The following is a 25590-nucleotide window of genomic DNA, read 5'->3' as shown; positions in this document are numbered from 1 at the left end:
TTTCTCTTCTCCTCAGCTTCCCTTTTCCACACCAGTGAACAAGCATGTTTGACAACAGAGTGTGGGAATTTCTAGTTCACTGAGCAGGTTTCCTTTCTCTTTGCCCCTGCATATACCTGAGGCTGCAGCACCATGTGCTTTAAAGCAAACCCTGTCCCCCCTCACCACACAGCCAGGCATTGCACACATTGCCAGGGACTCCAAGGGACTATATAGAGAAGCACCTATAGACACAGCTTGAGGTTAACCATTCTCAGTGGCCATGCTGGGCTTTGCAAGAAACCAAACCTTTTAGGCTCCCTGATGATGCTGTGCTTAACTCAGCACTTTTCCAGGCATGGAGCTTCCTGTGCTTGAGCAATACAGCAGAAAAAGCATTGAGAAGGTGAGAAGGACCTTCTGCCTTCAACAGGCATGGAGAAGCAGGCACAGCAGCCAAGGTGAGACCTTCTCAGTGCCACTGCTGAAGAAGGGGGCAGGGGGAAAATGCTGCAGGGTGCTTAGAAGACAGGAAAATACCTTGGAGACAGTGGGGATGTGAATACATGAGAGGAAGGCAGTATGAGCTACTATTAGAGGCTGAATGGATAGAGATGGGAGGGAATGTTAGTGTGGCAAATCAACCTGCAAGCACCAAAATTATTTTGAAAAATGCAAAAGGATGCACTCACCATTATAAAATCAAATAGGAAGAGCAGCAAACAAACATGGTCTGTGATGCATAAAACCACTGTTAGATAGCAGAATCCTTTTCTGAGGAGAAACAAGGAGAACAGGCAACTTCATCTGCAGCTTTCTCATTCCTATTTTTCACAAGGCCCTTCCTTGTCCTCTTCATCTTCCCACTGACATAAAAGCTATTGACTGGACCTATAAGCACAGCATTGTTTTTCATTGTCTCTTGATTTAAACTCTGTTGCTTTCTCCCTTGTAAAGTATCTTAGAGCTCAGTGAGAATTCAAAACACTTCCTTATAACTTTGCAGTCTCCAGGTTTTGGGTTTTACATCCCCCTCCTTGCCAGCTTCTTCAGATCTCCATCCCACTGCTTCCTACACAGCAGTACAGCTGCCAGGCTGATGATACAGATGCAGAGATAAAATTCAATTTTCAAAAGTTGGCTTAGTAAAAGGATTTAAACATACAGTTCCAGATAGTTGCCTTGTGCATTTTCTTTATGCTTCTAGATTCACCATATTGATCTTTGCCTCTTGAAAAGGTGAAGAAATCAGCAACACAAACAGGGTGTTAACCTCCATGCTCACTCCATGCCACAGGGAAAGTGAGCAGTTGGGGAAAATACCAAGCAAGTGGCTCAGTCATCGTTTATTCGAACGAGAGGCTGCTCTGCAAAGTGCTAGGAAACAGGATCTAATGGACCAGAGCCATTTCTTCCCTCTGCCTTAAGTCTGACTTCTCCCAGCTCTGACATCTCCTCAGTCCTTCTCCAGACTTCTCAGTGTCTTGTCCAGTCCCCAGCCACTCTGTGTTTGCCAGATCTACTCTTTCATCTCCTTACCCCAGTCCCATCCCCATGCTGAGCTAGTCTTGGTACCACTGGATTCACATTTGGTCTGGCCTGGCTCATTTGCTATGACAGCTTTCAGCGAGCTGCCTGCCTGTGTTCTCAGAAATGTCTCCCACACCAGTTATTTCCCATCAGCTGTTTTTACGCTTTCTGATGCGAGAAAGGTTCCAGCAAAGGTCTAAAGGGGAAGGTCATGTATTATGGTATTCTTTAAAAAGGCAGAAAATTTCTAGAAAATTTCATCCCAAAAAGGATACCTAGTATGGAAAATTTTGTGCAAACCTTGGGAAATGTGTGCAAACAGCCTCTTGCAAGAAGAAATGCAGGAAAGGAGGGCTATTTGTGGCACACCAAGTCTTTGACTGAAGTAATTATACGAGCTCTTGTCCACTGCTTTCCTAACCAGGAATAAGAGCTCCCAAATTAGTTAAGTGATTCTCTATGTCAAGCCATATTAGCACTGTAGGAACTGTAATATTTACTTAAAATCCTCTTATGGAAAATGTCCTGATTCAAACTGGATTCCATAGATGTTGCAAACAATGTCATTATTATACAGCTTGTCATACCACGACAACTGGCCGAAGTGAGCTTGCTAATTCCCATGCCACTTTGAAAATGTGCCTACACCTCTAACTCTGTCACCCACCATAACTTCTTAATGTCTGTTTGGACAGGTTTCTACCCAGCAGGATTGGTACTGATGCTTCAGGCCAATGGAAAGAAACACGTGAACGTGAGGAAGGTTTCTCCTGGCATACGCCAAGGTTATGCCTGTGGTCACTTTTTGCTGTGTGACTGTGAAGACCGTGCTGGCTCTGTCATGTGAGGTAACCAGGAGAGAAATCTACAAGAAGGCACAACATTTTGAGGTTGCCTCATGATATACAGGGTTTGACAAACCCATTGTACAGCACTAATACCAAATTTATGTTTTTGGGAAACTCCACCCGTAACTGATCCAGAAAACTTCCTGATATGCCCAACTAGACTGCAGCCAAGTGCAGTAATTGTAGGTTGTAAAATAATTTTTCAGAGGAAAAGGACGGAGAGAAGAGGTGAAAACACAGAGCAGAAGAGATAAGCAAAGAACTGATGGGCTACAGAAGGACAGACAATATAGGCATGACAAATATTAGTGCAGGAGGAGGCAGAGCTTGTTGGTCCATTTGTGAAGACTGTACAACCAAATTATTTGAGGCTGCATTTAAGCAGAATAGGGTTCATACTTTCCCTCTCCCTGTCTCTTCATTGTCTCTTCCTCTCATACCCTGAAAACTTGAAGCCTCTTCTCCTTGGAAGTTTCAGGGTCTGGCAGGACTTACAACATTGCCTAGAAAATTACACTGGAGCACATAACTTTCTTTCCTATTTCTTTCTATAGCTCCTGGTCATGCTGTGACAGTAATACAAGGCTGATCTTGTTGGTTGTGCCAGCCTCTTGAGCAATCCACTTTTGGATGTAATGGGTCACTGACTGAGAAACTAAAACTAAGAGGTCTGGAAAAAATGAGATACTCTAATGTTTAAAGAGAATATTAAAATGATGCTTGCAGTTGGATTTTTTTGTTTGGTAACACCAAGACCAAGCCAACTTCAGAGGTTAAATCACCAGATCTTGATGTTGACCGAATGCTTCTTCTCAGGCAAATGCTTTTCTAAGACAATTAACATACTTATGGATGCTTATGGACTGAAGTTAAAAAACAAGTATAGGATGTTGTTAGAGGGTAAGAGTTTGGAGGAAAAAGGCAGATGAAGGTGACTGCCTATGACATGAGCCCTGAGGTGGAAGGGAAGCGACATGCCTTCTACAGCATGCTTCACCCACTGAGCCCCCAGAATCCCAGAACATGCCTGCACAAGGCTCTGTCCTCAGATCACCCCACATTAAAGAGAAGGAATGAAACATCAGCACCCTCAGGTGATTCAGACTGAAGTGCAGAGAAATATCTCTGGCTCTAAGGGAAGATGGAGCAGATAAACCAGGGAACAACAGCCAAACCACCAGAAGCTGGGCACCAAGGTGGTTTTCTAGAATATATCTCTGTGTCTAAGGTCCCAAGAAACCACCTCATATCCACAATTCCAGCAGCCAGAGTGACCAGAAGACAGTCAGCCTCTGTCCCAGAAATTGGCCTGGAAGAGGTGAGTGAAGGAGACAGTGCTGAACGGCACTGCTAGCATGGAGAAACCAAAAGGCATTTGGACATTTTAGAAAATAGAAGAGGCAATATTGGCACTGGGAGCTCTCCTGAAAATGCTCAGAAAGTTCAGTGCAATATGAAAAATATTTTACTTCCAAGGAAGTCTAACTGGAGCAGCTTCTCAGGAAGGGAGGAAAGCTGCCGTGGGCCTCCCACGTAAAGAAACATGGGACTGGGGTATGCAAGGTCCTTACTATCAAAATGTCTAATTCAGGACAATCAGAAAAAGCCAAGCAGAGCCAATGTGTGTTTCTGTCAAGACCTTTTCCCTCTAATCTAAAAAAACCAAAAAAAGTAAAAGAAGTCAGGAAGAATGACAGGTTCAGTCCAGAGCCATCCTGGAGCCATGGAGCCTGGAGAGCTGCCAGGCAAGCTGGCAGGAAGTCAGGCGGGCTTGTGATGGAAACCTGCCCTGTGTTTCATCGGAAATTCATTCAAACAGAGACGCTTCTCCAAAACATTTTGCTTACGACAAACCGGCATTCTCTGACAAAAACCTGGGCTGACAGAAACCTCCCAGCCCCTGTTTCTGATGGCATAATCATTCCTTACATAATAAAAAAGAAAAAAAAATAAGGAAGAGGAAAGAAACTGGGTGTGTCATAGCTAACGTTAACAGGCTGCATTATATATAGTTTTGTAAGTGACTCCTTATATGGAGCAAATCTTAAAAATGAGCTCTCAGGTATTTCAGTCTGATCTTCCACAAGTACTGAAGGCTCAGCTTTGTTACCCTACAGTGTACACAAATACAGAAGTAATGGTGAGATTTTGGGTGAAGAAGGAGTGATGTTACTGTATCCATCATCTTTCCTTTCTGACTAGCATTTTTCAGATATTGCAGGTTGTTAGTTATTAATTCCTCCTTGTTCCTACCAAGTCCATTAGATAGGAAAATATTGATAACTTCTCCTCTGCAGATTCTGTAACAAGGGCATATTTCTCTCACTTTGAAATTACTAACTAAAGCATTTAGAGAAAAGAGAGAAATGTAGAAAATATATACACAACATGGAATACCTGGATGGTTGACAGCGTTTTTCTTCATCAAATAAAAAAGGACAAGATGAGGGATATTTAATCTTTTATGGTTTTGAATGATACTGGAAAACTCTCTTGGTCTAGCATCTCTCCCAAAGGAGTACCCAAAAGGCTGTAGGAGAAGGTCTGCATACAAACTGGGGACCTAGTCCTGCATTCTCTTCATTTACCTGAGAACCACAGCCAGACACGGGAGGCTTTAATTCAGATAGTTGTGAAATAAATAGCAAAGTACCCTTTTAAACTAACCAGAAGCTCAAGTTAAGTGGCTGCATTTATTTTTCGTGTACCTTTAAAGGAAACAGACATCAGCTGCAATTCGAATTTTCTTTCTTTGCCCCCCAGTTATGTGAACACAGTGCAGAAGATTAAGACATTTCCAGCATGTAAATTCAATCATGTGAGAAGTCCCACTGATTTCAGGCAGTGACTTCCTATTGAGTCAGCAAAGCACTTATGCCTGTGTGTGATTTTAAGATGACTAATCTCCTTGGCTGCGCCCGCACTGGCGGGGAGGTACATCGGCAGGATGTCCTGCGGCCCTGGTCCTCGGCAGACACCCTGGCTGTGTCCTGCCTCTGCTTTGGGACAGTGTGACCACGAGCTCCCACATGCTGTGCCTTCGTCCCTGTGCCCAGAGCCAGCAAGAAGTGCACTGTGCTTTGTGAGAGTCTGCAGCCAGGCTGACAGGGGGATGCTTGGGGGGGCATCGCTGCTGCTGCTGTGTGGCCAAAGCCCAGCTTCATGCTTAATCTTACCCACATGCTGCAACTCTTTGGTAATTTGGAGTGGTACTGTATCAGCCCTGGCTCGAAGGAGACTTTCACAACTTCTCTAATGAACCTCTCACAGTCTTTCAATAATGCAGCTATTTATAGGCTAGGTCTATACTGAATAGATTGCAGAAGCTGCACAAAAGCTCACAGTGTTTCAGCAAGGAAGCTGCAGAGAAACATCAGAGCAGACTGAAATCACTCAGTACGGTTACATACAATCAAGTATAATCTATGTTTTGCATGATTAAACTCACTGCTTAACTGAAAAGTTAATGGCATTTTAACACATATAATTTTCTTAGAAGTGAAAGCTGAGTGAAGTACAAGAATTTTCAAGTCTTAGACTAAAGGCTAAACCCTGCCTTTGCTCACGACATCAGATTTTAGGTGTGGCATCACTGAAGTTTAACAGAATACACCCAAGTAGTCAGAGCAGAAATTGGACCAACCAGAGCAGAAACCATCACCAAACATCTCATCTTTCTATTTCAAATTACTCCTTTTAGGCTTTAGCAAACATCCTGGGTCTTGCAGTCCCAGCATGCATCATGAAATGAAAATATTAATTAAAAGATGTTCAACCAGTACACTCATGAGAAAGCATTGCTGCTGTCCTTTTTATCACCCAGGCACATTTCATCTTAAACGTTTCTGGGATATATAAGACACAGGTAGCACAAAGCAACAGCACTTTCTGCGTATGGCTCACCTGAATCTTAGAAGAAATCAGACAGACTTTTACTGCTTTGACCTTCCCAGACCTGTCTCTCTGACATTTGTTCATGAAGTCCCAGTAAACAGCTGATTTACACACACATGCTTTGCTTGTGAATGTTATAAATCTCTTCCTGAATCTTAAGGGAGAATTGACAATCAATACAGGTGTTGGAGCAAGCACTGCAGGCCTTTGGCTTTCACTACTGTGGCCAGAAGAGGGTTCAGTGACACTCTCCAGCACAGAGACTCCCAGCTCTTCCTACCTTCTGTGCCCTAAGGTTTTATCTCTCTAAAAGGAGCAGGGATTTCCTCTGGGGATTAGGAGGAGATAAAAACCCAAGACAGAGCTATTACTTCATTACCTTACAAAGCACAAATGGATGATAAAAACAGTCAGTGATTGTCTTTCCTTCTTTTTTGGCAATTGATTTCTCTTCAGAGAAGAGAAACAAGGTCCCTCTTATTTATCCAGGTCTGTGAGGACACAGGCCACAGATAGACTTACAAACCTAACTACTACTGGGAGCTGCAGAATTCTGTATTTATATGGCATTAAGACTCTCAGTATTTCTTCTCAGTCCACTCCTGCTTCTGCAAGTTCACTGAGCAGGTCCTTGCTACAGGCATGGGAAAATCATATAACCCCAGTCACCAGCAGTCTCAGTACCCTCATTAATGCCAATATTCTGTCTTGAACTAGATTTTCCTGCACTGGTTTAGACTGTTAATACACCCCAGGCAGAGGAATTTCACATCCAGCTCTCCTCAGACTTTTGAAGGATGAGGTTAGGCTAGGCATGTGGATCCAAACCACAAGTTCCAGTTGCAGTGGACTTGTATGAGTAGCCTAGAAATTCCCAAAGAATTATTAAATACAAAACTATTAAACTGTTAAACTATCCAACAGCAGCTCTTTTGACCCTGGTACACCCAGATAGTTTTTTTCCACCTGTCTCATTAACTTTTGCTTCTGAACTGTGGGAAAATGAAACAAGGCAAGCCAAAGACCTTGACCTCATTGTGTAGCTTCATGGCAGGAAATGTGCTAGCAAAAAAGACATTTTTTCTGCTTTATTTACAATTACACTGGTGGTACCTTGTCTAGAACTGCTGTCTTAAAAAGAAATAGTTTTTAAAAGATGACGCATTTTGTCTCACGTAAGGTACCTCAGTGCTCACCAGTAAAATCTGACAATATCAATAAACAATCAAAGATTTTATTTTCATATTATTAAGATGTTTAATTGTAGGTACAATATTAAGTTATAAATATGCTCTAAGACAGATAATAAAAGCAGCTTATCACTCACTGACTAATTTAGAAACTCTTTTTTTTCTGCTGGATTTAAAATTTCTGGTGAAATTGGTGAGGAGTGCACTCAGCACATCCTGTTAGCTGAGTCAATTGAAATTGCACCTGTTCTTGGATGCAAGTCATAACAAATGCAACCCATATACATCGTAAAGAAAAGGATTTGTATGCACTTTTTCCAATTAACATCTGCCTTTTGGCAAGTCATTAACCTATTTTCTCACAAAGAAACAGCTTCAATTGTATTATGCATCCGAAGCGTGCAAAAGTCCCTGAGGGGGGTACTCTGACAAAAACATACTGTTCCTGGATCCAATGTGAACATACATATTCATTAATTGTTTGGGGCAATGGGTACAGAATTTCTGATTTTTACAAGTCTTACAAGGTAAACAGGTTACATAAAGCTATGTCCCTGGAAATAGCCACATCCTGGCTACTGTCAGTAGAAAAAAATCAAGAGTGATTTTATGCTGTGATATAGCAATGAAAATAATTCAGCAACACTGAAAAAAAAAAAAATTCTAGGAATAAAAAAGAACATTGTTAACCCTAAAAATAGTACAGTGTATTTATTAAACAGATATAAATAAAGATGGTAAATTCCATTTTTCAAATCCCTCATGCTATATCTGTTCAGGACATCCTAAAATGGCAATGAGAACCCATTCTACCACCATTATTCCAGCTAAAAGATTAATATAATCAAAATTTAAAACTACAGTTTAGATTTCTCCCCATGAAGATGCTAATGAAAAAACTAATTATAATCTTACATGTGTAAAAGCAAGAATCAACAATCCCCCCCAAAGACAAGGGAATTGCTCAGATACATTCACCTCCAGGAACTGCTTTTCCAAAACCCTAAATGTTGCTATTGTTGACATATTTTTTATAAAAGTGAATTCTGAAGTAACAATTGGTAGCATTTCTTTCAATTAGGAAGCACATTTCCGGTTTGAAATGTCTGCTGAAGTACGCTGCAATGAGCTGCTGAGCTACTGCACAGTGCTTTGACACTTGAGGAATTTGAAGTTGGGTTTCTCCAGAGACAGTCTCCCAGCAACAACCATTCCTGCCACCACCTTCTCTCTCTCAACACACCAACCTTAGGGATCCACTACATGTCATACTTTTTAATAAGCAATTGAGCCATTTTTGCAGTAACAGGCTTGAAACCTGGAAGCAGTCTTTCTCCACCAGGGTGGCCTATTTATATTTAGTATCAGAAGGATAATTTAGCCCGAGGGAAACTACTGCATCAGGTACATTGTTGAGCTTGTTCAGAACAAGTATGGGCTATCAGTACTTCATTGCAGTCTCCAATACAGATATAACTTTTATAATTTAAAGATCCACACAATTATTTTTTCATGTAGTGCAAAAGCACAAGACTAAATAGCAGTAATTTTCTTCTAGTTTTATAATTCCAATTAGTCAAGTCACCATTTATTTGACAGAGTACAAACCCTAGAGTAAATGCTTCTGAGAGAGAGTTTAACAGCCTTGGCAGGTGCTTTTAATGGAAGTATTTCCTTTCCATAAGTTTATTAGAAATTAAGAATAAGATAACTTGTTCACATCAATGCTTTTTGAAAAGAAACATCATGTTAGATGGTTGTGGCTGTCTTTTAGGAAAGCCATCACAGCTTGACGAAAATACAGCCATCCTGTTTTTAACCAACCATGACCAGACATCCTCCCAAGTGTCATCATGTTGAGTTTCAGTATCAACAGATCACCCAATGGAATAACAATAACATGTCTTAATTTGGGAATTTTATGTTGGTTCATCAGATTCACAAACAATGGAGGAATAAACTGAATTAAATGCTCCAGATAATAGGTACTGAAAAGGAAGAGGGATTAGTAATAGGAGCGAATGCAGAAGGGAAAATTCCAGCAGAGATTTTATTAAAAAAATATGGAAGTAAAAGAAATATCTAAATCTTATTGATAAACAATCCTGAAAAAACTTTTTTAAAAAATCTGCACAATTAAGACATATATATGTATATAGTCCACCAAGAGAAAACAAGAAATAAGGAAAAATTTTAATAGCTACATAGAAGATACAAAAGTGTCTTCTAATGGAGACAAGAAAAGGCAAAGACCACATGAGTATTTGCAAATTCATGAAGTGAAGTACATTTGATCTAAAAGACAGCATTTATGTAACTTTGTGTTACATAGTATTATAAACAATTGTGTAATCAAAGGTCAGGCTGGAATAACAATGTAAGACCATTCTTTGACAAAGAATCTGTGGTTAAGATGCTGTCCAGAAACAGTTGCATCCAAAAATTTTATGCTTCTTTGCCATAACCGGTAGTGCTCAAGACTGAGCTGCAAATACAGAGTACTTATTGGTAAAAAAATCAGAGTTAACCAAGGAAGTGAGGGGATGTCTGGCTATCTGAAGGTGGTTGCTGAGAGAGAAAATAAATTATACATGAAAAATTGACTGCACATTTCTATGGCTCTAACTGCAGTCATATTTGCACAGTAAGCTTGTGTAGTAAAGTCAAACTAAAGTTGCTGTTAATGAGGTTCAGCCTGGGAAATGGGCTTTATCTATATACAGTCAGTTGCAGAATTGGATTAAAATGCTCCCCCAGTTCAGGTGTCCTACTTTTCAACACACGAGTTAAGTTACAGAAACAGACGATTACCTAGTTTTGACTGTGAATTTACAACCGGTGCTCTGCAATTGCCATGTAAAAAAATAACAGACAGACATAAAGAAAATAAATATTTTCCATTAAAAAATAAGACCTACAATCATCTAAGAAATGCATTTTTATTAAAAATAAAAAAATAAAACCCAAATCATCATACACTGCGAAGTTTTTCCTGCCTTATGTCTGCATTCACAATGCATTACCTGATGGGGTACATTCATAGCATGCAAAGCTTGAGCACATGTGGACATTCTCCTAAGATAAGAACCTTTTGTATTTATGGTCTAGATTTTGTATAATTTTGTGTTTGGTTCAAATATATTCTTCAGAAGTATAAAGCTGATTTTTGTTTTTGTAAATATGAGAAGTGAATGTTGATGGGGATGTGATAAGCAGAAGTGTTCAAATGCATCAGTTTTGCAGCTGAATTCACATAGATGCAATTATAGCTTCAAAGTTTAAGCGACTTAATTTTTGTATTTGTAACAAAGTTTTCACACTACATCATCTTGCAATCATGATTAAAATGTTTACAAGATATAGAATAACTCACTACTTTTTGGTAAAACACTTGAGAATATGTAAGAGACAAAGAACATCTCTGACATTTTTTGTATTATATCTTATTTAACTTAGGTGTTTAAATAATGTTGTCTTAGCACAAAGAACATTATTTTCACAATCCCTGCCTGAGTTTAAAAATCTGCACAGTGGTAACCTACATGATAACTTCTATTAATCTAAAAATATGTAACTAATGGCTTAGTTATATTCAAAGATCTGATTAGACTGAAATAAGAGTCCTGGGATGTACAATGGAAATTATTTAGAAAATACTAGTTTTGATTGGGCTACACTTCATTGAATAGATAACCAGAATATCTGCTTGCTATCAATGTTTGAAACAGTTTTTTAAATTACTTCCATTTTCATTACTTTGATTTGATGTTTCTGCTTATAGCAAAATCCAGTGAAGAAATGTTCCTTGTGATTTTTTGTAACATATTCATCAACATAGTTCATTTTCATATTTTATTACTTCTGTTTTCCTTTAAGTAACATTTTTTGTTGATTTCTTATGAATTCTTTCAATTTATCTTCAGTAAAAGCAAGACGTTGTTCCAGGACTGAAATAGTCTGCATGAAGAAGAGAATAATTTCAATTTGGTTTATATTACTCACACAGTATTACAGAAGTGTGCAACACAGTAACATAGGAAAAGTAATCTGAACTCAACAGGAAAAAAATACTATAAAACGACATGTCCTTAGTTATTCCACTATTTACAACTGAATTTAAAAATTATGCCTTCGTCTCCATGGAGATTGTCTAAAGGTTTTTGTTTTCACAAAACATATTCACTGAGAAAGGGAAATACATACATGCATAATGTAAAGTACTCTGAAATACTACGTGAAAGTTGCATCCATATTTCAATAGAAAAACAGCCATTACTGTGACCTCAAATTATGTATTCCAAAAACCTAAAAGAAACTTTTAAGGAATCCCCAAGAAAAGGAAGTGAGAAAAAAAAAATATACTATTAAAAGGTATTAATTTTCTAGAAGATTATCTTCATCAGAAAAAGTAGGGTTTTGGACCCAGGTTGGCACTTTCTTTTCCATCCAACTTACTAAACAAGTAATTTTCAATGCATGACTTGACTCCCAAAACCTATTTCTTCCTACTTAACATTCATATTGCAAAAGAACACAGAAAAAAAAAAAACCTCAGCTGCTCCATTTTGAAGTGATATAATGCCAATATATTACAGACTACAAAGAAGTATCTTAAAACATAAGCTAAATCTGGATTAAAAAGATGTATTGAGCATTTGCAAACCAGTGACTCAGAGTAACTGAGACTGAGCAGTTTCATTGGCACTAGGGCTTACTACACTGCTTGGATTCCTACCTAAGCCAACACCTCACACACTAAGTTTGGAAAGGGATTTATTGGTTATTTAATTGATTTAACATTGGCAATTTACTTTGTTCATCCCCTGCTAGTGCATGATTGCTCCAGCTGGAATGTCTGCTAAACAACTGGCTTCTGACAAAACTACCCTAGATATCACTACTGAAATACAGTGATTCTCTTTTTACCCAGACTTAAAAATACAGCACCAATCTTTATGATTATGCATCAGGAAGCTTTCATTTTAGCAAACACAATAAATGCAATCAATATTTTCTGAAAGGAAAACAGCAAAACAGTCACTTGGCTATAGAGCTATTCAAAATAACTCCATAGTCTTTAATGTTCTGATTTATGAACATGACTCCAGGGAATTGCTGCCCTTTGACAGCACTGTCATTTTGCACTGCAAGTGTCACCTGTTACTGCATACTTACTAGAGTTAACATATTCAGCTGCCCCACAATATTGTCCAAAGCACTGTCCAAGGAGGAGGAGATGCTTCTGTGCAGTCCCACACTATGCACATCTGACCTGCTCTCATTCTCTGCTTTCTTTTTTGAACTTCTTGACGAGGTAGAAGGAGAGGGACTCAGCAGTTCTTCACTGTTGCCAATATCCTTCAATACAAAAACATAATTTGAAGATTCAGCTGCCTTTGTCTTTATTTAAGTGGAACCATACCATAAGAAAGACAGGATTTTAATTAAACTTTTAATTAAAAATCAGGCTTTTAATTAAAAAAAACCAAACTCCACATATATGCATACACACAAGGACCCTCAGATTTGCTTTTTGTACCAGGTCCAACTCATAACACTTCAATTTGTTCTGACCTATGAGAGAATTCCAGTTGTGATGGATGAGACAACAAGGAAAATCTTAGCAGTCTTTAGGTACGTGTTTCAGGTACATAATATTGAAGAGCTATGTGCTGTACCCACGAGGGTTTGAATTAAAGCTTGAATAAATACAATTAATGAGGGATGTTTTCTTCAAAAATATATTTCTAGTTGACAAAGAAATTCACTTAGTATTAGTAAAGTAGTTTCTAGTTATTTGTTCAGTGATGGTACTTTCTGAAAAATTGATTCCTTCAGAAAATGGGAGAATGAAACCACAGAAAAGATCCACACAATGCAACGTTGAGAGAAATAACTTTGATGTATAAACATTGCTTCAGGTTAAGTGAGAGAGGATGATCTTCCCCACCAATTTGGTTTTGTCTGTGCCTCGTGCTTTTTCATGATATTTTTGAGTCATGAAAGGTTAAATCATCACTAATTCATTAGAAAGTCCTTCACAAAAACTTTGCCTGATTAATTAATGACTTACTGAGATTTCTTTGAAAACTTCTTATATCTTCAAACAATTTTAGTTTACCTTTAGACTAAAATAAATCGTGGTAGTTAAGTTTTACTATTTCTAATTACATTTGATATATCTACATTTACAAAACAGACCTTTTAAATGGCTACAATTAAACTATTTCTCTGGAATTTATTGACAGCCCATGAAAACATCCATTAGCTATGCAAAGGGAAAATTTTAGTCTCACCTGATGTATTTTATATACACAGCATTTACAATGTGCCCAAAATATATTTATGTTGTAAGGCTAAAGAGATTTTCAAAGGAGAGAGTATTTAAATCTCTGTCAAACATTAAAAAAAAAAATCCCCTAAGTCTCTAAAATAATCTTGTAGATGTAAATTGCTAGGCAGAATTATTGGCAGACTTTTACAAGATTATCTAGGCATGTTGATGAGTTCCTGTCAAGAATGATTTACACATAGCTGACCCTACCTTTGAATCACATAGGATCGGAGACTGATGGATTAAATACTGCTACTATGATAATGTAACTATTTGAAATTTAAGTAATACTAAATCATATCAACATTATTGTGAACTTATACTGCTGCATTATCCACAATAACATTCCTGTGTCTTGAGCACCATCCTGCACAGTCCTACGTAGTGGGAAAAGGCAGAAAGCAGAGACTGTGGTGAGGTAAGAGAGCAAAGAAGAAAGTCTTACAGCCCTCTCTGGGTAAAAAGCTCCATTGTGCAGTTACATTCTGCAAGGACAGGTCTCAAGTCCCCAGGCAAGAAGCCATGAAGTGCAGAGCACGGCAGTAGTAGAGACAGGGCAGATCCCCAGGCATGGAATTCAGACCTTAACTGACAATGCTATGAAACCAGAGGAAATCCATCTCAAGGTCTGATAGTACCATGGTATTCACTGACATCATTTTCATTGATTTATGAACAAAGAAACAGATAAATTCACAGAAAGGTACTTCCAGTTTCCTTTCCACCCTCCTTGCTGGCCTTGGTGACTGACTTAAGCAAATGAACCTAGCATGTCAAATAATAAATGGCTAATGCAACTAATACTGAAGTCTATCAGTGATGCATATTGATACCAGGGTGTGGCAAAAATAAAACTGTGCTAGACATCAAACTAGAGATTTCAAACACTAAGGCTGTTCTACAGAAAGACACAATGGTTATAACATTTGCAATGGACTAAGAGAACTGGCATTCTCAGGTCACATCTACTTCAACTCGTGAATCATAGAGCAATGTTTTGTTGGCCAGGATGTCGCCTTTTAAAATGCACAAAACTGTGGAAGAAAGGGCACCCTCTCCAGCCATGCTGCTTAAATATATCACTGGTCAACAGAAAGCTTTAGTTCAGTGGTTAGAATGCTCAGCCAGGAGCAGGTAAGTTCTGTCCCTGTAAGAGACTTTATATTTTATATACAAAAGGGAATAAAATACATAAAAATTCCAAAAGAGAAAGGACATGAACCCAGAACTTTCCCACTCCTAACTAGATGGTTTAATTGCATTCCTCTCTACAATACCATTAATTTAATTTTCTTCTCAACATGAAAAAAATTGTTACGTCAACCTCAAATTACTCCAAAGAGCTGTATAGTGTAAAAAGAGTAACTTGTTAGCACAAAATGAAATAGAATACAAATGGCTTGGTTTTTGGACAAGATGGGCAGAAAATTAATTTCTCAGTTAATTTTACTTTGCTTTCGCTCCTTGCTTTAAAGTTTTAGAAGTCTTCAAAAGAAAGCATTTCAAGTATCTTGGAATATTTTGGCTCTCAGTGTCTCCCCATGTACTTTTAGATGAACATGATATATAGGACCGTTGCATCTTAAGACTGTCCATATCTTACAAAGATTTTATGATATGAGATACTGCTAATGCAGTCCTAGAAGAACTCATATTCACTGTGTTATTTCCAAAATATGAAGATATATCTTGAGGTTCTTGGGAAACAGTATTAATGGAAGGCTTTGGCGTGTTTACTGAATCACAAGATGAATATAGTCTCGAATGCTAATTAACATGGGGAAGATTAAGTTCAATTTGGCATTCAAATGTTAAAGACAAAATATTGCCATGCATTAAAGAATTCCTATCTTACTCTATGAAGAATGCTCTTGTATTTAACTACAATGGAAGAGTCTGTTAGAATAGACTTCTCAGTGATATTTCTAGAAAAACAGGAAGATAGGGAGCCTACAGAAACCTTACTTTTGTCTGTAAATTTTGACTCTTTGCCCAGAAGATTCCAAGCCTCAACCACGATTAACTAAATTTGACAGAGAGACAAAGAACTCACCGATTAAGTTGCAATAAATTTTAGGAAAAATTGGAGGTAGATGGAACACACTGCAGGAAAACCAGGCAGGAACCATGCATTATATATTCTGCATGGCAGCAGTATATCCTGACCAACTATCACATGCCTTAAGAAACATACAGTTGATAAAGGAAGTTAAAAGCATCAGTGAAAAACACTCAGTGCAGGGACAACTTGTAAATCTTATTAAATTGTATTTTGTAGACACCTGTATGTGTTCTCTGAAAATTATAGCATCTGTTGCTGATTTTAATCAAACCTAAGGAAGAGTAGGGTTCTCAGTAGTAATTCAGTTCCTGAAAGCTCCAGGAAACCATTTGCCAGAACTTCTCACCTCAGGTTAACACAGCTCTGTGACCTCACAGTCCTTAACTCTGAAGGAAATAAGAAGGTGTGAGTAAGACCCAGGTCTTCCCAGATGCCAGTAACAATAAGCTCACTGTAAATAAACTTAGTATTGTTTGTCTAATGTTCACAAAGCTACTTGTACTAATGTTATGGGAAGTACATTCATTTTCTTGCCTCTGAATGGTAAAAGCAACTAATTGCCACAAGACAGAACAGGTGTAACTGTAAACTCTGATACTCTCTGACTTGGCTTACAGGCATTCTGCTTTGCAAGTTCAGTGTCCCAAGGATAATCTATTAATCCTTGAGTACTCAAAATTAATAAAAAATAGATTTAACATTCAATGACATTCAATAATTGCTGTCTGTGATTTATGATGATTTTAAATTAATTTAAATGAATGGAGCAGGAGAAGAAAACAATCTGAGGTTATTAGACATTGCTAAATTCTAGGAACAGTTCTACTCTGAGGTTGGTGTTTCTATTTCTTTTCAAAAAAGAAACTGCACTTCACACTGAAGATTAACTAGAAATTTCACTACAAAGTGATGATAAATTTTGCTCTTAAACCCAGCCTAAAGAGATTCTTTCAACCCAAGGAGGAAAGGTGTCAATTCAGTAAAAAGAGCAAATGCTAAGCTACTAAAAGTCTCTTTTTTCCTACAATAAAATTGATCTGAAGTCCAATATATCAGACAAATAGGCCATGAAAGAATATTTTGTATCTCAGTAAACTGCCACCAGCATTGCAAGTTCAGAGTAGTGGAAAAGTCTTCTTGTAATTTAGTGGGTTAAGCAGCAAATTGAGATTTTTCTGTTACGTATTCAAAGACTTATGAGCACAGTACAACATGAAAGCATTTATAGAAGTAAGGCAAAGATCTTGATGTTTGTCAAAACTCAAACACAGATAAGCAAATAATTGAACTTTCAAAAATCCATAAGAGCAATGAAATAAGACTTCAAATTTTCAACTTGTATAACTTATGTCCAAAGTGGTTATTTTTATAATATTCTGGAAATTTGTAGAGATTTTTTAAACACTGTCAGAGATCAAGTATGTAGCTATAACTATAAGACTTTATGCTTTATATTTTAACCTTTCCTAATATCTAACTTTAAAATCTCCTCCAGCTCAGCAAAGGGTCCAAAACTGCTGAAATCTAACACAACACTCAAATGCCAAAACCTTGCTGTAAAGGAGTGACACTAGTCTCTTTTTGGATACCAGCCAGCTCATGTGCAACACTTTCAGCATTACATTTTATTTTAAATAAAGTTCTTTTTTAAAGAAAGTCTTTCTACTCAGTCTGTTTCTCATGAAATGCTTCAAGAATTAAATGTTGTCTTTCCTTCAAATCAGCCCCTTTCTAAAGCACTTGAAATGCTACCAATTCTATATGTCACCAGAAGTGTCGTAAAAATGTCTCATAATTAAAAAAAACTAAAAACAAAACAAACTATTCTGAGAGTCATCAGAGCTATAGCTTATTTTGAAAGAATAAATTTTAATAAGGCAATCAATTTTAAATTGTTACTTCTGAGCAAAGCAAAGAAGAAAATTAAAATGTGTACAGTCTTTCCACTCACAGCCCATTAGTAAAAACATAAACCCACATTTGGGCAACTTCATGCAAGTTACAAATAAGGAGGAGAAGGAACAGATTTAATTAATCAATAGGAAGTTATTACCATGACATTACCAGCGGATGTTCAGCAGAAAATTAAATTTAGCTTATAAAATGATGTCAGAAACAGCAAACCATAATTGTTCATCTTTGTTTTCTGTAAAGCAAAATAGCCAAAACTCTGTGGGTGGTGCATGATCAATTTGTGAAAAATCCTTAAACATAACCTTATCACCTCTGCCTGTTCCCAAATGTTTTCCCATGAAACATTCACACAGAACACAGACACAAACACTGCATTCCCAGTCTCCCTTTGCTTCATGACTGTTAAGAACAGAATCTGAGTAAAATGTATCCATATATAAGGATGCCTGAGAAGTTTTATTTATAGAAATAAAAAAAAAATCCCCTCAAGGAAAAATGAAAGAAAAAAAGGAAAAATAGAAGCCTATGTCACTCAATTTGCTATCAACAGGCTTCAATCTTCTACGAGCTTCAAAGCAGGAAACTACAGACCACAGTTTCTAAAAGCATATCTTAGAGATCTGATCATTAAGATGGGCTTATAAAAAAAGTGACATTGGTAAGCTTCCTAATGAATCACAAAAATTGGCATGATCTGCTTTTTAAAAATAAACCTTTAAATTTTGAACACATGGTACATTTGCTACTAATAGTAAAATATTTCTGACAGTGTGATTAAAACAACTACAAATAATTAGTCATAAGTAGGGCATTAAGCTCAAACAGACTAAGAGCAAAAGCATAACACAGTAGTGTCCCACCTTACCAGATATTGAATTCCCATGTCTTTTGCTTATTTCAAATCATGGGAATTTCTCAGGAGTAACAGTACAATCATTATCACTGCTTTTTTCCTCCTCTTGTGAACCTACCCTCATATAAAAATGGTTCACCATGGAAATGCTAAATTTAACCATTCAAGAGTTGTTTTCTTTCTGTGTGTTTTTTTGGGGGGTTGGGTTTTTTTGTAGGACATAATTACTCACAGATCACTTCTACTGCTTTGAAATTATTTTTTTTCATTCAATGAGTGATCCACATAAAACAGCTCTCTGATCTATTAGTCTAACACTGAGTACATTAAATCACAATTTGTTTTATCGGCTCCTACTGAAGAAAACTTCCCTATAGTTTCAGCTGATGACAGCACTCCTCGTTTCCTCTCCTCTTACACGACATGAATCAGCACAGCAACAACTTGCCACGTACCAACTGTGGCTTTCTGCCCCATGTTATCTGATGAGGTAGCTCTGGAATTCTTTATTTGCAAACTTCAATGAAGGTTTGCATTCAAGCAGTAAAATACAGATAAACTATGTGGCGCATCCAGAGCAAAGTTCTACTAAGCATTTCTAGCTTGAGCAGTCAGCTTTCAGAACTCATAACAGGCTTTCACACTTCAATCAAAGTCTTTCATGTAGTCTTACACATCAGAGTCTTCTCCAGCTTTTTAAAAAATGCCCAAGCTGAAATAAAAAATTTAAAGCACTTAACAGAAGTGCATCATAACCAGTCTGATATGGAAACTCCTTGAAGGACCACTGAAGGTAGCACATCCTTCAGCTTCCTTCAGAGAAGGTAGCATCCTTCAGAGCCTGATCATGAGCAGGTTACAAACTCACAGCCAATAAAACAGGCCAAACTATCAGTCTGTATTCTTTAGCAAAACAGGCATTTTCACCTACAATGGAAGAACATAACACTTTAAGTCTTGAAAATTGGAAATTCAGCCTGAAGCTAACTGAGTTTATAGAGGCCAGGCCAGTACAAAACAATGAAAACTAGTAGCTTACTTTGGTGAGGGTTTTTTATTTTATTATCTGTACAAAATTAACTGAAATCCTGATGCACTTACAGCTATGGTCTGATAAATCAGATTTATTTATTTCTATCAGGATGACAGCTATATTGAAATTAGTATTCCTGTGATGGCATGATATAATAAACTCTCCTGTCCATAGGCATATCCCAAGATACCCTGAAAGTTCTATGCAAAGAAATTATACCACGTTTTACAGGCATCCTTTCACATACATAATGAGAAACTGACTACATGGTTTTCTTATGTCATCTTTTTCCCAGAGTGCTACTTCTGCTTTGCAGAAACACTGTAAAACAGAGTACATCCAATGCACTCAGTATTTTATGATTCCTCATATACAGAATCTAGTACAGAACAAAAATATTTTCTCTGCATTCCATCCATGTCAAGAAAGCACTGAAGAAGATAGAATAAGCCTTGTTTTCTCCAAGAAATATAGTTATTTCTATTTCCCTAATGAAAACATTTTAGAAGTCCACAAATATTTGAGTGCATCCAGACAGAAATAAATAATATTCCTGAAATACTACTTTCTAAACTCTCAGATCATCAGTAATAAACTTAACGTAAACCAGGTGGCTTTTTTCTTTCTAATTTGCTCATTGATGTTGATTTCTAACGTTAATAGTAGCCTGCACAAAGTCTCTATCACTTTAAAATTTTAGAAAAAATAAAGAATTTCCCTCCAGAAAACAAGCAATACTGGTGAAAAGTTAGAAATGGATAATTAAAAACCAAACAAAAAAAAACCCTCCACAAAACAACAACTAAACAAACAAAAAGCCCCCAACAAAACAACCAAATAAAAAACTCAAAAGCATTTCATGAACATACAAAACAAACCAGGCAGAAATCATCGAAGGTTCAATTTCTGAAGGTGAGAATCCCCTGTCAGGAAGTCAATTCTAAAATAACAGTTCAGGAAGACTACATTCAAATACTTTCACAAGTTATAAAAAACCATGCACCACAGGCACTAAAATATAAAAATGTACTCTGTAAAAGAAAGGGAAAAAAGGGTAATCAATTACCTCCAATATATCTTCAGCTTCAGCAAGAAGCTTTGCAAAGCTAAGGAGAAATAACATGACACTGTGGAAAGCATTTCCTACTATTTACAATTACAAAATAAAGTAGCCAAGTTTAATTTAGGCAAATTGCTTTGGACTGTTTGTGTGTGTATGCAAGGGGACATCTTATAGCTGAAATTTAAAATAAAAAAAGTTTCCATAATGGCTTCTTTTCACCTACATAGTGTCCTAATAAAAATTATATTACAGACTCTGCTTGAACTTCCTATCCATTCCAGGGCAGAGAAAAGCTAAAGGAGGGCAGGAGGAATACTTGTAACAGAAACTGGAAACATAATGAAACAGTTACTAGAATGAAGTAATGACAAAAAATTAACACCCATATGAGGACAAGGCCCTCCTTTCTACCTCCACAAATAGAACATTCTGCTATTTTTGATATTACAAACATTAATGAATAAAAACAGAAGTATAAAAGCTCTAGGACTTTCTTAGAATATGGGCAAATGCCCTGTACTTCAAATAACAGGTTGTAGGGGTTCACAGAGGGCATCAAGTACGTGGGAGGAACGGGCAGGGTTACCCACAGAGTGTGAAGGAGAGTACAGCATCATCACCACGAACATATCTAATCAGAGAAATGACAGACATTCTTCTGGCTTGCCTGCTCATGACTCCTTTCTGCCCTCTTCCCACTACCTAAAAAAACTGAAAGCCTTTAAACCAATACCTAGCTAAAAAAGTCTAACTGAACTTAATAAAGAAAAAGTACCTGGTAACAGTGAGTTTGTTGTAGTCTTAAATTATATATAAAGGACAGCACTTCTCATTCAAAGTCACCTAGTATATCCATATTCAACATGAATTTACAATGAAACGAGATTGATCAACAAACCTAGAGGAATTTCTTGTTCTTGAAAGCATGTTTACTCCTGAGGAAAAAGATAAAATGAAAGAATATACTTTACCACGTGCAATTGATTTCTCCTAGATAAGGCTTTCATACTTAACCTGTTGAGACAAAACTAATCTTGAACAACTTACTGTATGTAAATGAGAAGAACTAAAGGAATACAATTCTGTCTTAAACCCCACCTCTGAATAAGAATGAATAAAAAATTACTGAGGACAAAATCCTGAAGTGATAGGCTCTGCCAGAACAAGAACTGAAGGCTGTGCATAATGTTCTCCTCAGCCCTGCAGAGAGGTGAGAAGGGCTGCAGCCCCTGGGCTCCAGCCTGCCCAGACCTGGCATCTGGTGCTCCTGAGGAGCAGGAGCTGGAGGAGGGCAGAGCTGCCTCGCTGCAAAGCTTCCCTCCATGCACTGGCACTGCAGCAGGGCCCCTGCTGCAGGAGCACACAGGAGCTGTTTGCCAGCCCCTACATGACTTATGTGCATATCTACACACAATTTACTCTCAAAATTACATGCAAAGCTAAAAGAAGCTCCTTTCTGCCAGCACAGCTGCATCTGTATCAATGGCTTTTGACAGAGTAAGTGTCTGAGCTATGGTACAAATTTTCTTATTTTGCTACCCCATATCGATACAACTTGTGTCGTAACAAAACGTTGTTGCACAGACTAACCTAAATTGCCTCCTTTTAGATGCTATGGGGGCAGGGTGCCCATACAAAGATTTCACAGAGAAATCTCTTCTTAGCTGCTATCTGGCAGCTTTGATTTCCTTTTAGAGCAGCAGTAACCACAGGTGGTTATACCGCTTGACCAGGTGGCTATCAACAATACCAATGAGCTTGTTTACTCCCTAGAAGCAAGTATCAAATCTCCTTTAATACAAATTACTTACAGAAAAATATCAAAGAGTTAAAAGCATTTGAAATTAAGTTATCAATCCAGCATAGTAGAGTCCAAAGTTAAATCCAACTGGGCCAGCACAACTGCTTGAACACTTTGCCAAAGAGACATACTACTATCTGCAAAAAGAAAAAAAAAGAAGAAAAAAAAAAAAAAAAAGTCCAATATTTCATAGCTTGGAACTGAAATCTTCGTACTATAGCCATGAAAAATATATTTTACTATGTAACAGAAGAAATGCAGTTCCTCAGTGCTTTACCAAGGCTTTTGTGAATGAAGTGTAACACCAGTAAGTGGTTCATGAAGGTTTCAGAAGGACATCAAACACTTCAACAATAGTGTCACAAAAAACTCCCACAGTATAAAATGAAGCTTCAAAATTTTGATTGAAAAGTCAAGTTTATGTGCTTTTATTAGATTTCACAAAATACCTGGAGAAAGTAGCAAAGTCTATCCTGAGCTATTTCAGTGCTCAGTATTAGTAAATATACAGAAGGTTTAGATAAGCTGTCCCATTTGTCCAGGTAAAAATAATACTCAGTCCTGCTTCATTCAGAGGTGGGATAGCAAAAAAATTGCTTTGGTAGCACCAGAACAACTTTGTACTTAAGTCACTTGAGTTTTACAATTTACTGTGATAGGAATCAAATTCAGAAACAGCAGAAACTGAGAAATATGAGAATTACATACAAATAGCCAAGAAATGTTAACTTTGGAGTGGTTGAAAAAGAATTTTAATATCTCAACGATTATTTGTACTTTAAAAATATCAGAAACAAAAGAAGCCCCAGCAACAGCATACTTATTAGCTAGAGATGTTAAAACTTTATGCACATTTTTTGTGTGCTTAATGAGATATTTTTATCTTCCATTTCAGAAGATAATAAATGTTGTAATTGTATTTCTGGCAAAATACTTTCTATTCCAACCACAGCAAAAAAAGACTACTGGTTTTGAAATAATTTCAGAAGTCACATAATGATTCTGATTTTTAATATATCCTGCAAAAATGGAGAAAATACCAGGGGAGTGGGGAAGCTGAAATTACATCAGTAATCACAAAGGATAAACAAAATAATTGTGTGGTCACAGGTCAGAGTCAGCATGAGAACTGTGTCAGGAAAATGCCAAAAAATCAACTAGAAAGTTGACTTAGGACATATAGAGCAAACATTTAAGGCCTAACGTCAGTATAGTTTGAGGGGACAAAAAAGAAATGGTCTTTCAAACTGAAGACCTCTCTAATAAAATATTTAGTCAAACTGTTATTCATAAAATCATTCTTCTTTTTATATCCATAATATACATGCTACAATTTTATTAATGCATTTTAGGTTGTAAGGCATCATGAACTCAATTATCTGGCTAGTATTTCTTCAGAAACAGTTAAATCAGAAAGACATTGCAGAATTATACTGCTTTCAGTGACTCCATTGAAATCCACTCTTGTTTTAATCCCGTACAAAATATACCAGCGATCTGCAAAATCAAGTTTACAGGTGACAGAAAAGGCATCCTGCAAACTACTAAAACAGTCAGGGTCACTTGGCATTCTGACTGTGTTCAAATGTCAAAATGAACTTTATGTACACACACAAGACATCAGAGAAGAATACACTACAGAGTAATACACTACAGAAAGCAGAGGTGTTGAAAAAATCCACAATGACACATAACTGGACAAAATTATAAACCTTTATGATAAGGTTACTGAAGAATTACAGTATCTTACATGCAACTAACTGAAACTGCTAAGCAAACAGTATTGTACTATTTCATTACACTAGCAAAAATTGGAAGTATGGACACTGAATTCCTTTCCCAAGAGATGTAAGGAAGGAGAAAACATCTTGGAAGAGTAACCTTTTCAGGGAGGAACACTTGATACTGGTTAATCCAAGAATAGTTTAAGATTAAAGTAATTCTTTTCAATCTCTGTTGCAAGTAGGGAGTCTTCCTTTACAATAAAAATGCTGCAGTATTTAACTGAGTTGCATTGCGATGCCTTCACTTCAGGATCTAACACGCACAGGAACTCACACCTTGGTGTACAGGAAATATCCATGCAGTTAGAAGATGCCAGAGGACAGCGCCTCTCCCCTCTCCACCTCCCTCCTTCAACCAACCCAAACTGCTACAACCAGAGTACCATATCAGGGCATAGAGAGGAAAAAAGAACAAGCCCAAACCCAACCAAACCACTTTTCAGAGCACATACCTCCACTGATGGTGTCACCCACAGACCTACTCATTTTTTTCCCCAAATACTTTTTATTGCAAAATACAATAGAATCCTGTGTTCCTCCTCCAGAATCACTAACCATAGATTTGTTTCTCACTTGGTCTCCTCTGGTGTCATATATACTCAGCTTTTACTTTCCAGTGTTTCAAATTCAAGCAAAAAGGATTGAGCTGCATCCATTCAGTCTCTGTTACCTGTTTACGTTACAGCCATGCAGACTGAAGAAATCTGAATCCTCTTAGGCTGAAAAAAACCCAAAACTGAATCCAACATACGTACTGCTTGAACAAAAGGAAACCATTACTACCACCTCCTTTCCTCCTATTTTTTTCCACTGCAAGTTAAGAACGATGTTCAGCTGTTGCACGCATGTGTTGCACCAGTGTGTATTACAGCACAATCACATTGTATACATGGCTCCACAGACATCACTCCATTCACTTAGGTTACAGCCAGTTCTGACCTACTCCATCTCTAAATATTTTTTTCTCATTATTTCCTTTGTGCACATATTAGTGTTTGGACAGCTGAACAGATCAGGGAATCGACTTGGATGGAATTAACCAGATGAAAACAGCCATTAAGTTAAAATGACTGTGAAATCATCCTTTAGCATTGTTCTACCTAATTTCTAACCCCCACACTGTTTTGGTGGAAGACACAAGCCAAGATGTTTTTCTACATCAAACACCTATCTGCTGAAGAAAATTTTTCTTCCTTAGTTGCTGAAATTTATTTGGAAAGTCTCATTTATTCAGTGTTGTTTCAAGCAACCTATGTAATTTCTGGATGTGACTCAGTGTTTCCATTATCTCATATTAAGCAAGTA

At 37.4% G+C, this 25590-nt stretch overlaps 1 protein-coding gene across 2 annotated transcripts in view; it reads right to left on the bottom strand.

Moving 5' to 3' along the window:
• Nucleotides 1–9472: 9472 nt before the first annotated feature.
• Nucleotides 9473–25590, bottom strand: part of POC1B (POC1 centriolar protein B) — a 57561-nt gene continuing 41443 nt past the window's right edge. For both annotated transcript variants that reach the window (XM_086887785.1, XM_023939258.2), the window contains 2 exons: nucleotides 12617–12799; nucleotides 9473–11398 (listed from right to left, as the gene is read on the bottom strand). In XM_086887785.1, coding sequence (XP_086743911.1) covers nucleotides 11297–11398; nucleotides 12617–12799 — 285 coding nt within the window. In that variant the 3' untranslated portion in view covers nucleotides 9473–11296. The remainder of the gene's footprint in view (nucleotides 11399–12616; nucleotides 12800–25590) is intronic.

Source organism: Cyanistes caeruleus, chromosome 4, assembly GCF_971803275.1.
Source record: "Cyanistes caeruleus chromosome 4, bCyaCae1.hap1.1, whole genome shotgun sequence".
In the NCBI taxonomy this organism is placed as follows: Eukaryota; Metazoa; Chordata; class Aves; order Passeriformes; family Paridae; genus Cyanistes; species Cyanistes caeruleus.
This window is presented reverse-complemented; position numbering and strand designations above follow the sequence as displayed.